The sequence below is a fragment of the Coturnix japonica genome, chromosome 2 (assembly GCF_054131305.1).
Source record: "Coturnix japonica strain WE chromosome 2, WE-NBRP24, whole genome shotgun sequence".
NCBI classification, from domain to species: domain Eukaryota; kingdom Metazoa; phylum Chordata; class Aves; order Galliformes; family Phasianidae; genus Coturnix; species Coturnix japonica.
Genome location: NC_140664.1, coordinates 107,847,926 through 107,860,589, shown reverse-complemented (window position 1 = coordinate 107,860,589; position 12,664 = coordinate 107,847,926). Strand labels below are relative to the sequence as shown.

The following is a 12,664-nucleotide window of genomic DNA, read 5'->3' as shown; positions in this document are numbered from 1 at the left end:
TACTTTGAAAACGCAGCAGACTGACGACATTTATTTCTTTTATATTATTTTGGAGGTTATTTCATTTAGTTTGTCCTTGAAGTTTTTGTTTTAAAACCTCTTAATGTCAACAGGACCCAATGTAATCTTGAATACACAGGTGAAATGAGTACTGATCTCTGTGAAACTGCTTTGTCTCGGAGGAAGTTGTGCTGCCAGGTAAACCCTGTTCTTTGATTTCAAAGAGAGTGACTATTCGGGGTAACATGGCTACTGAAAAACAAAAGGAAAGGTGTTGCTATTGCAGTCAGTGGTTAATGGCAATTAAAGGTACATACAAAACATATAAATCCATCCATCATATAGGTGAGCCTATATGACCCATAGATTCTCTTTGCCTTTTGTTGAGCACATTCACCTATATTTTTACATAACTTTAAATGATGTAATAGAAGAAGTACTTTCAGATAGAAACCCTCAGGAAACTTGAATGCAGAACAGTTTTCAAGTCTCTTATCTCTTGTCTTTCATCTCAGCAGAGTATATAAAAATTTATAGAGACAGCAAAACTGCCTACCCTAATTTATACCCTTGACACTATCCTTCTCGCCCAAATTATTCAGATTTTATGTTTACATCTACTAACGAGTTCTTCTTTCCCACTCGGTCAAATATTTCATTGCTATATTAAACCATGAAATCTGTTTTAGTTAGAATTTTCTCCCACATGTGTTTTATTTTTAGTTCTTATTATTGAAAATAGAATTCCCTACCACTTCTCTTTACAGTGGACCACTACAGAAAACCTGTAATGCAGTCATATCTCTGCTTTCTGTGTTGGTTTCAGCTGTTCAACTTTTCTCTGTGCTGCTTGCTGTTCCCATCCAGAGCAGAAGAGGATCAAAAAGAGGACAAATTTGCTACAGTGTGTACAGTTAATGCATTCTAAAAACATATTTGCAGATTATGCTTTGGGATCAAAGAACCAGACTTACTTTTCCTTTATTAGAGCAGGATTTCCTGAAGTTGATTGATGCAATGTGTCAAACACCAAACCTGTACTAACCAGGAGATACAGAGGAGGAGTGTCAGTTCTGTGGGATTGGACAAGTCACAGAATTTTGCAAGTTGGAAGGAACCCACAGGGATCACTGAGTGCAACTCTTGGCTCTGCATGGGACCACCCCAAAGTCAAACCCTATGTTTGAGTGTGTTGTCCAAATGTTTCTTGAACTTTGACAGGCTCTGACAGATTCTACTCCTTAATTTCCTGTCAAAACTATTAGATACTGTTTGGATAAGCAAATTTATTTTAATACTTCCAGAAGTAACAGTAGCTTTGCTTCATTCATCTCTTATTTCCATTCAGAACATAAAGGCTGGTGGGGAGAAGCCTTTGCAGTTGATGAGTGACTGACCTGTGAAACTGGGATTTCTGTGTAAGCCGGGAATAGGAAAACCCATACTGGAGATCTGACAATTGAGAGCAGTAATGGGCTTTCGTGTGTATCACTAGGATTAATGTAATTATGAAGTTAGAAGGCCTTCCTTTTGATGAGATTATTGAGCAGATGTCTTCAACACTGACGTAGTTTTTTTCTGGTCCAAGATTAAGGTCCCTTCTGTACAAAGATACTATTGGATACTTCAGCAAAAAATTGATGTGTAATCAACCTGTTGTAGTGGGTCTTATTACAGAAGGCTCGCGTATGTTGTGACATCTTAAAAATTCTTTACAAATATTACAGCTCACAAATACTATAGTTCACATTTATTATGTTCTTTTTCTTTTCCTTTTTCTTTTTCTTTTTCTTTTTCTTTTTCTTTTTCTTTTTCTTTTTCTTTTTCTTTTTCTTTTTCTTTTTCTTTTTCTTTTTCTTTTTCTTTTTCTTTTTCTTTTTCTTTTTCTTTTTCTTTTTTCTGTGTTTCCTACAGAAAGTTAGAGCTTATGATTTGCTCAAAGTAAAGCACATTCAGTTTTTTCATTCTGGATTCTTAACTGTATAGCTGTAGGCTGTAACTGTAATTTTTCTTGAGTGATATAACTAAAGAGGAAAAGTTTGAGTTTCTTGGACACTGCTCCTGCTGCCTGGACAATAGGACCTGTAGCCATAATTTTGACCTAGTGCTATGATTTTTGGAGCAGCCCTCTTAATTCTTCATAAGCACCATCATCAGCTCTCTCCGAGAGGAGTAGAGTGCTCATGTGTTGTGGCTGATACATTTTCCAAACTGATTAAGTTGCATTTTGCCCTCAAGGCAAAATTGATCTTCTTTATCTTAACTGGGACATTTTGACTATGGTTGATGCAATGGAAAGTCTGATAAAATAACAAAATTGACAGCTTAATTCTAGAGGAAATCTTTGCTAGAAGAGCTGACCTATCTACATGGGCTGCTCCCAGCTTTAGAGGTCTTACTGCTAGACTGTTCTTCTCTTTCAGATGGCTAATTTTCAAGACCACTTGCTGGTAATTTATTTATCATTATTACTCAAACTGACTCATATTTTCTAAACACTGATAATCACATTTCCTGCCAGAAAGAGTGCACCAGCTGAAAACATCACTCTTAAGTGCTGCTGTTGAAGCAGACTTCTGCAAACAACCCAATGAAACAATTTATAGATTTTACTGGCATAGCAAAATGTAAGAAAAAGAAACATTCGCAGACGTTGAAATGCCCATAGGAAGAAGAAGAGCACCACAGCTTCTGTAAATCAGTCTTTCTTTGCAACAGAAACATGTTCTAAGCATATGGGTGGAGTTTGAATGAAGGTGTGAGTTGTAATTCCAACATTTTTCAGGTGTGTATTTGGCTGTTATTTTTTAGACATCATATTGGGCAACACAAACTATTTTCTATATTTCTGTAATCTACCAGTTCATAGCATCTATTACCTCTGCAACAATGTTGGTCTTTCATCTGAATTATGTTTGTAAGTGTGTTTATAAGCAGAACATTTGAAACACCAGGATGCAACTTCTTAAATATTTTATTTTGTCATCCAAATTTTATGGACTGAATCTATCAGTGAATTCAGGCAACACTGTTGTCATCATGAGCATTCATAAAACCCCTGACACCTGCTGCTTACTACTGTAGGTACTCAGAAGAAGAGTTCTATTAAAATATCGAAGACTAGTCTCTTGATATTGTCAGATTTGTGGAGTTTTGGTTCCTAGTTAAAGCCATTCTTATAAGTTAAGAAACTAAATCCTTTGCGGCTTGATTCTGTAAATGCACTCAAAGCAAAACAGCTGGATGTGGAGCACTGTGGGATGCCACAGCATACCAAGCAGACCTCTATTTAGGGACAGTGATGATTACTTGCTGCTTTTCCTTATAGGAGCTTTGGGCTACCAGAACCTGAGCTAAAGCTTATCCATTAGTAATACAGTTTCTTGGGATTTCTTGGGGCGAGTCTCACAGTTATTTCAGATGTCTATATAGCACTTTAATGTTCTTGTAATAACTGGAGAACTTGCTAACCAAAAATCACAAGAGAATACATATTGGAGTAAAAACAGTAGCTGTGCTGAGATATTCTGGTTGTTACTCTTTTAGATTATCTATGAAATGATTATCTCTTTTCATAGCTATGGGAGCTGACAGGAACTATTTTGATTTTGTTTTTATTTACCTTTCAGGAGCTATAGTATAAAAATACTGCTTCTTGAGAGCCATAGGAAAAGGGAAATCTGAATCATAGAAGGAAGGTCTTTGAATGTTGGGGGCAGTTTTTTGAGATCTGGATGACTCTCTTCAACTTTTCTACCTTTCAGATGTTTCATATTATTGTTCACTAGGACTACGAGTTGAATTTTTAGGATGCATACTGATTTTCCTCAACTTATAGCTTTGTGATGGTACACCAGCAGAACTGGGACAGTTGCACGGACCTCTCTCGTTAGAGCTAGTGCTGTGTTTGGTAGCAGTGGTTGTCTTTTATCTTTGGTTCAAGGCATGCCAGCACATGGTGGTTTCACAAATGGTTTTCTGAGTCAGAAGCATTCAGAAATCAATTTCTTTATTCTTATTGTTGGGCAAGAGAGTGTCTAATGAACACAGATTCATTTTTGTATTTCACCTCAGTCTAAACCTGATCCCACTTGGCCAAGTGTGTTTAGACTAAACCCATTTTGGCTGTAATAATCCAACTCCTTATCCCAGATATATTCTTGTCTACAGAGTTCATCTTATCACAGAATCATAGAATAGTTTGGGTCCTTCATGTGTTGGGGTCTCCAGAACTGGACTCAGTACTCCAGGTGGGGTCTCACAAGATCAGAGTGGAGGGGCAGAATCACCTCCCTCAACCTGCTGGTTATGCTTCTCTTGATGCAGTCTTCCATGTTAGTCTTGTCCAGATGTGTTCTCTGCTGAAAACTCAGCCATTCCAGCCAACCTCTGTCTCCTCCATCTACTGTTCTCTTCACACTTGGTGTCTCATTTTCTCTTCTGGCAGCTTTCCCTGTTGCTTTGCAGTTCATATTGTCCCTTATCTCTCAGAGGTCTTCTTGATGAGTGTTAATTTTGCTGTTTTCTCATCACCTTACCTGATTTCATTATATTCTGCAATCATTTATCTGTTCTGCATGTTTTATTATTATTATTATTATTATTACTATTATTATTACTATTATTATTACTATTATTATTATCACCAGTTTTTAATCTTGTTGCAAAGCTCTCTCACTCTCTGAGTTGTTACTGCTTCTAGTGGTCTACTGTTTCTGGGCTTCTTTCAACATGGTGTTTTTTGGTTTTTTGTCAGCTCTGTTTTGTTGCTGGTGGTGGGTCTTTTTTTTTTTTTTTTTTCCTTGGTATTCCAATCCCAGTTTCAAGCAGTCACTTCATTCTTTTTCTTTCTCCTCAACCTGCCTGTTCTAAACTCAGTGTTCTTGCACTGCATTAGTAGATTTTTTGCTAGTTCACAGTTTCCTCCTTCAGTTGGATCTTGTCACTGTTTTGCCTAATTCAATCCAGTTTCTCCTTCTGCAGTCCTACACTACTTGCCAGGTCAGGCCCAGAGATTGCTCTTTCCTCCTCCATTTATCTCCTTCCTTGCCAGTTGCCATCCCAAGCTGTTTCTTCCCTTCCTCCAATTAGACTTTGAGACTGCTTGTGTTGGTAACCAAATGCCGGTGGTGGGACAGTGTGGAGAAGCCATACAGGAAAAACAGCATTTTCTTCAAACACATCATTGTGTGAGAATGGAATAAGCTTTGCCTTGCCACATGCTGGAGTTGTCAGGAGATGAAAAATGATGAAGAATGAAATCCCGCATGACTGTACTAACCACGCTCAAAATCTGATTTGTGTCTGTTAGAAGCTCATGTTGGATCCACAACTCAGGATCCCGTGTTGTTGAATTACTCCAAGCAGGAGTTAGGGGGAAGGACAGAAGAGTCTTAAAAAAAAAAATTGATGGAATTTTCCTGTTTTTATTCTCAGAACTGAATGATCCATATGGTTGAGGTTAAAGAATAATATCAAACAGTAACGATAATGAAATCTGCCAGTGGCAAAAATCCTGCATGGAGAATATCAGTCTGAGTAGTTAAAGTTTGGCAAGCATATAAGCAAGTGAAAACAATAAAAAGAAAAAAAAAACAACCATAGAGATTTTTAGGCAACCTTATTAATAGACTGCTGTTAGCAAGTCTGCCTATAATAAACAACTTCATTAAAGTTCTAGAACTGTGTAGCAGTAATCCATGTAAAACAGAGCCTGGGCTTGAGACAGATGCACTCCAGATATGACTCATTTAGTCTGCTGGAGTGTTTTAAATTAGCTTTCAGTTGTTTGTCAGTTTGGGGGAAAAAAAGAAAAAAGAAAAAAGTGATTTTTCTTCTTTTTTTTAAATGGTATCCCTGGTTTTCCTTAGAAGAAAATTTTCCTGAAGCTTTTGCTGTGTTTGGTGAACTTTGAGATTTTTCCTGCCCTGTAAACAGAAAAGGCACTGCCGCTTTTTTAGCCTTGGATTATTCTAGGGAGGTGTTTCTTTGAAGAAAGCAATATTTGTTTTCAGTTTGTGTGCCTCAAATGTGTAATTCTGTTCACCTCATAAGGCAGTATTCATATTCTGTGTTGCTGAAACAAGTGAGGCTGACATATCACAACTCAAGTGCACATCTGTTTTAATCTGATCGTCATTCTACCTCCTTTGTTTCTGAAATCACAAAGTAAAGTTGGACTTCAGCCTTAGTTGGCAGAGGAAGAGAGGTGACATAGCAGTTCTGTCTGTACAAGAGAAGTGTCTTTCAGGAGCCAGGTCTTACTTCAGAAATACATGAAGATTCCCATTGCAGTTAAAGGTGCAGTCAAAGTTTATAACTTTTTAGTCATTATATGAAACAAGAGTCTCAAGGAACCACAGGATTTTTGTGCATTTGTTTTCCTCCCTTTCATTTGGAACTGATGTAGCTTAAGGTCTGGTATTTTTGAAGCATCGTCTGATTTTTGAGCTGTGGTAGTTAGAGGGCTGTAATACAAAGAGCTGTGGTAACTGCAATAGAGCAGAGCTACACTGCCTGAGCCTGGGACAGTTTCTCTTACAGCTTTCCTTAAGCCGAATTGCAGTTAGGGGTAAGACTGCGGGACAGCTTGAACTGCAGACAGTCCTATGAAGTCTCTGTTGTCACTGTTCATTTTACCTCTCGCTTCCTGACCAGTATTTTGTATTTCATGTTTTGACAAACTTTAATTCTTTATCATGCTACTGTTGGATTAATCGCAACGCTTGGAAAAAAAATCTCAAAGAACCAAAAATCGAAGTGGTTTAACAGCTCCTTGAAGTATACAAATGATCCTTCACAGTTTTGTCCATGCAGAAACATTTATAGTCCCGTAGGTTATAAATACAGGACAGATTGCCTTTCTGAAAGCTGTTAGAAATAATCTCTGTCCTTTATTTATGCAAAAGATTGGCTCCAGAGAGAACTTGGTTCTTATCAATTTACAAGCGTGAAGTAATCAAATATTTATTTATTTACTTAAGTTGAACAGGGCAACTCTACCATTAATCTGAAATTAAGGCAGAAAGGATATATATAGCCCTATTATTCGCCGTGTATTCAAAGAGCATTTTTATTTTGCAGGGACAAGCTGATCTTCTCAAATATGCTAAAAATGAAGCACTGGAGAATCTGAAACAAATCCATTATGCCACTCTTTCCTGTGGACTCAATAAGCCAGGCACTGAAAATGCTGAAATCTCAAAGCCCCGTCGGAGCCTGGAGGTCATACCTGAAAAAGCAGGTGATGAAAATGGAGAATGAGAGAACTCTCGTCTCATGATTATGGAGTTTATAACTCTGTGACCAATTGTAGCTGCATAGGACATTTGCTTTGCACTTACTGTTGAAAAATATTTGGAATCTTCAAAGCACAACTGGAGAAGCTAATTACAATCTATTGAAACTGTGAATGTATGTAGCAACTCTGCTTGTGAAGGCAATGATATTGTGTAACACGGAAATTACGTTATTGGCCAAAACGTAGTATGTATGTAAAAGATACTGTAATTCAGTAATAGCGTGCTGAAGGGTTTATTATAGTGCCATAGGGAAGTGAATGTTTTTTAAATGAGCTGTGATTAAAAAATGGTTGGCAGAATGTGACGAGATGCCTTGATTTTCAAACAGATAGATATGCGGGTTCTCTGTTTCTTTGCACAGTTCCATAATTGTGCCAGCGAGGTGAATTACTGTGCACCTAACCTTTGAAAATTGGGTCTGAAAAAGTGGGATCCACATGTTTCACACTATATGTAATTCAGCCGCTCAGATATTTGGATTTGAAGTGTTATTGATTTTATTGTTGAGCCATAAATTAAAACGAGAATGTAATCAGACAGTGATCACTGACTTCAGTGCACTATAGGAGAGCCATTATGTAAAAGGAAAATGTGCAATCAATCTGATAGCTTATGTCAGAAAAAAAAAAAAAAAAAGATTCATACCTATTTTGCCTAAGATCTTCTGCGAACGTGTGTAGATAATGTGACCAAACCGCAAGCAAAATGTTGTAAATAGTTTTTCATTCTGTGAAGTGAAGTGCTCATCTTAAAAAGTTTTATGAGATCGCTCCTAGACAAGTAAAGCTTTTAACTAAATTTTACCTTTTTTATTTCTCAAGTATTTTCTTCCTGGCGGAATACGCAGATTTGTCAAAACAAAATCTGTTCTGGTTCTGTTTGTTTGGTTTTATGACGACATTAGGTAAAGTATTGTAGCTGATATGCTCATTGTAAAATGACTATACCGACCTAGAGTGTTCTCTTACTGTTTCTGATTTAACAATAAAATGGACTATATGATTACAGAAGCTAATAAATTTGAAGAAAAACAAGCAAAATCCTACAGAGATCAAAATGAAGTTTCTGTTCACTTGTGGGGAGAAGTGGAAGACGGCAATGACGTCTTCATCGCATCTTGTGAAAGTCAGTAGGGCTCTGACAAAGAACATCAGTATATCCAATCTGAATTGTTAGGGACTTAGATTTATTTTCTAGTCATTGTAAAGTTAAAGAAAGATGAAAACAATTTGCACAGTAAATGTCACGTCTTAGCTTGCATTTTTAAATGTCAAACTGAGTGGGTTGGGAGCAGTTCTAGAAGGTGCTGAGCTCTCTTAGTGTCCAGTGACAGATCATATGCCTCAATATGATGGTCCTGCCAGAAATGAGTCCTGCTCTGAGTTAGAAAATGAAGTGTTTAACCCATGGTGAGCACCTGCAAGCACTGCTTTGTCAGCAGTCCTTCTCTGTGTAGTCAGCTGCAAGCATTCCGTTGGCACATCCACTTGATGAGAAGCAACACGACATCGGCTGTTACTGACTATACTCAGAGCCAGCATAAAATTAGTCTTCCAGGGTCAAATCTATCCCCGACTTATCTATACAACAATAACTATGTTGCATCAAGATTTAGCTGGGCCATAAATGACAAGGTCAGTTTCACTTTATCCAGTACCCAATTCAATACCCAGGCTGTGGGAATTTTACCACCAACTTTACTCCCAGTCGAAAGGTGTAGACTTTGAAAAAACATCAGTACAGTTGGCAACTGTGGCTGAAAGGCCACTGAAGCTCTGTTAGCAGTCCTGGCCCATCATATTTTTAGTGGCACTTACAGAGCTACACAATTGATATCACAATTGAAGCATTTCTGTACAGCCTCTTTCTTCATCTGGGTGATCAGGAGTAATGACTCAGGTATTCTTACTGTTGATAAATTCCTGCTTAGCACATTACAGCTTTGAGAGAGGTCGGGTAACGCTGAAAGGATTAAACACACATAAGGTTGTTTGGTGCTTTTTCTTCATTTTAAGACAAAAAAAAGGAAAAAAAGAAGAAAAGGAAGGGGGAAAGATGAGTGCCACATGAGTTAAGGCTGACAGGTTTTGTATGTTGAGCTCTGCTATATACGCAACTCCTCTGATCCTGCTGGATCTCACTAAAAATGAAGATAATTCTGTTTTGTGAGTAATGCCCATATACACCATCTACCTGCTTAGAAAAAGAAAACAAAACAGCAAAGCAGTCCAACAGCTGAAATAGATGTTGTTATCCAAATGACCATTTAAATACTTTCGGATTCTGGTGTAACACTGAGACCTTAAAATGGAAGTTGCTTTTGTGCATTATTCATGCTCGGTCCAAATCTGTGTGTAACATAAGGCCTTTAAATGAACTCAGTTAGACAGATGCTTTGAAAGATGATGGGTAGCTAAAAATCCTGCGGGGAGTTTGCATGTTACATGCTAAGAGAATGCAACATAAACACCTGCAAGCAAAGTATCGGGTTCTATTGTTAACCCAGTAATTATGATTTCAAAACCAAATTTATTAGCATATTTTTCTCAGTTGTACTTTCTTTAAGCATTCCTGGCATCCACGATGCAATTATTTTTATTATTAGTTGCTTTTGACAGTGCTTATTTTAGGTTATACAGAAGTTCAAACACCCGAAATCTGGCAAAATGCTCTTAGTAAAACAAGCCACGAGTTGATGTTACATTTTTCTCTTTGCCTTTATTTTCTTAAATGTGCTGTAATGTAGTTGAACTGTTTATGTAGCTTTGAACTCTGGAAGATGGAGCCAAAACACAAGTGGTTGTTTATCTGACTGCGTTCTTGGCTTTTGTTTGGTTCCAGTAAATAAGTAAGGATATGTATAGAGAAACGTCAACATATTGCTTAATTTAAAAGAAAATACTAATTGGGAAAGGAAACGTTCGCATAGGGATTATTAGCTGTGTACACAGTAACAGAGAGTTCATTCTTGAACACAAGTAAAAGGATAAAACAAAACCAGCTTTTAAAAGGGGCATCTTTAGAAAAATCAGCCCTATCTCAGCTCCTGCCTCGCACCCCACTCAGCAGTTTTGCTTGGTGAGGTCCAGTCTGTAGCAGCAACTGGAGATGGAACTGCAAAGCTCAGTGTCATGCCCTCCATCCTCTAAACTCAACAACCATATGGCAACTCAGTCCTCCAAGAATTCATCTAACAGCACAACCTGGGGGATGTTCTGGGCCTATCGGTGTTATCAAAGAATTCAAAACAGAGCTCAGGGACAAGTTCTGGAGAAGCTGTGTCCCTTCTTCTCTCAGTGTTGGTCTTCCTACTCAAGACAACAAGGTTAGGACTTAAGCACAGTACTGCAAAATGTCTTCTCCATCTTGGACCATTTGTTTCTTTATATTCTCATGTTTCTGCAGCAAGGAGTGCGAGGTGGGTGCCCCATTTCATGGGCTTGCTGGAGTAGGAACAGTGGAAGATGCTGTATGAGTCAGGCCAGCTTTCAGCTGCTTCATACAGCCCAGGAATATTTTTATAAGACTCCCTGGCTGGTTACCATGCTCACTTTTTCCTGTTTTGGAGTTGAAGCAGCAGAGAGATGAATCAGAATTGCCAGCATGAAAAATGGAAATGAGCTCCAAATTTTAATTCTGGTCTCCTAATCAAATGAACTAATCCTAAAGGAGCTCATCTTCCAGTCTTCCACCTCAATTGTAAACATTTGGAAAAAAAAACTCCCCACAGTCTTACAAGCCTCTTTTTTTTCCCTCTATTGCAAAAGCAGCAGTGGGACAGATCAGTCCCATCATTTTCCAAACTGACCTGTGATTCCCTTTATTCATTACAACTTGTTTGTTCTCTACAAGAAAAAGGCAGTAAAACTTCTCAAGGTTTTCTGGTTAGTTCTGTTTCTGGACGCTATTAAACTTCTCTTTCCGACTTATCACCTCTGATCTCCAGTGGCTGGGGAAAGGCAGACCTGTAGCACAGCAGATTAGAAATGAGGCACAACAGATTAGAACTCTTGCAGGCAGAGGGGAGCACCCGCTGTAGAGTGTTGCGAGCTGGAAAGCAGAAGGGAGTAGGGAGGCAACCGAATGTTGCCAACAAAAATGGGTAATTTTAGCCCATCAGTATGAACAGCTATGGGGCAGCATGGTCTTGGATCCCTGTGCACTGGAAGATCCAGTGGCACTGGAGGTGTTAGCTGTCCCTCGGGACAAAATGGATGTGATGTGGGAGCGTGCTGCAAGAGCACTGCCAAGGAGGGTTCAGCTGCCCCTTCTGCCTGGTTGGAAGTGCCCTGGCCTTGCTGGAATGTCTGCAGCCCATAGAGGAGCTTTTGGAGGGATGGAGGTGACTGATCAGCGCCGCACTGTGAGCCGAGAGCTGCTTGGGGAGAGGGAAAGTAGCGCAGCCAGGAAGTGGGGAGCAGGAACTCAGGCCAGGTTTTGTTCTCCGTCCCTTGGTTTCCTCCATCGATAAATTGGAGGAAATGACACCTAACGCATTCTGAGGTAACAAAAGAAACATCGTACCATGTGACTGCTGAAAAATATAACCCCCCCAAGGCCTGCTAGGAGAGAAATAAACGGCCCAGTAAATTGCCCGGCTTTGGGATGTATTTGAATATCGCATACACTGGGTTTTACAAAAGCACATTAATGTCTAAGTGCTTTTTCAGAGGCACGTATTCATCAGTCATACTCCAGCGTGCCATGGGCTGCCTAGGAGGGCTTTAACACACAGCTGCTCTCAGTTGGCTGCAAAGTGAGCCTGGGTGGTTGGGGTCCTGAGGGCTGAGGAGTTAAATATCACAACTGTCCAGTAAGAGACTAAAGATCTTTTATTTGCGTAATGCACTGGTAATGATTGTGCCAGGACTGATGAAAATTGACATCAGAATGTCACTGAGTGAAGAAAAGGTCGCTCTGCTGTGGGACCAGTGTGGGGCTGTGGGTAGGGATCTCACTGCAGAGTGCAGAGCATTCCTACAGTGAGCAGCTGTGCCACCATTCCTGCTGTGGAGAGGGAGCAGCCAGACAGTGGCACTGGAAACAGTGCTTCCTGAACATCCTTCTCTGGAGTGCTGTGCTTTGTGCTCAACTTTCCTGTATGCAGGTTTAAAGAGATGCACACTTTAGTCTTGTTGCCATTTCTGTGCTCCTTCATTCTGTCTGGCAATAAGTGCAATGTGGTTATGAAACAGGTGAAATCTGGGAGGCTGCAGCTGTGCTCCAGCAAAGCAGGCGGGATCTGAGACTGGAAAAGGAGAAAGGATCTTGTGCTGCCCTGGGCCTTGGCTCACAACCAGTGCTCAAGGTTTATTTGCGTGATGAAAGCTGTATCAGTTTGTAACCAAACATCTTTCTAGATG

General features: G+C 39.3%; 1 protein-coding gene across 2 annotated transcripts in view; it reads left to right on the top strand.

Moving 5' to 3' along the window:
• Positions 1 to 8,341, top strand: part of PLCL2 (phospholipase C like 2) — a 92,914-nt gene extending 84,573 nt beyond the window's left edge. The window contains exon 7 of one of the 2 annotated variants that reach the window (XM_015853831.3): positions 7,084 to 8,341. In XM_015853831.3, the coding sequence (XP_015709317.2) occupies positions 7,084 to 7,263 (180 nt within the window). In that variant the 3' untranslated portion in view covers positions 7,264 to 8,341. The remainder of the gene's footprint in view (positions 1 to 7,083) is intronic. The other variant, XM_085538435.1, reaches the window with a different exon arrangement.
• The last annotated feature ends 4,323 nt before the right edge of the window (positions 8,342 to 12,664 follow it).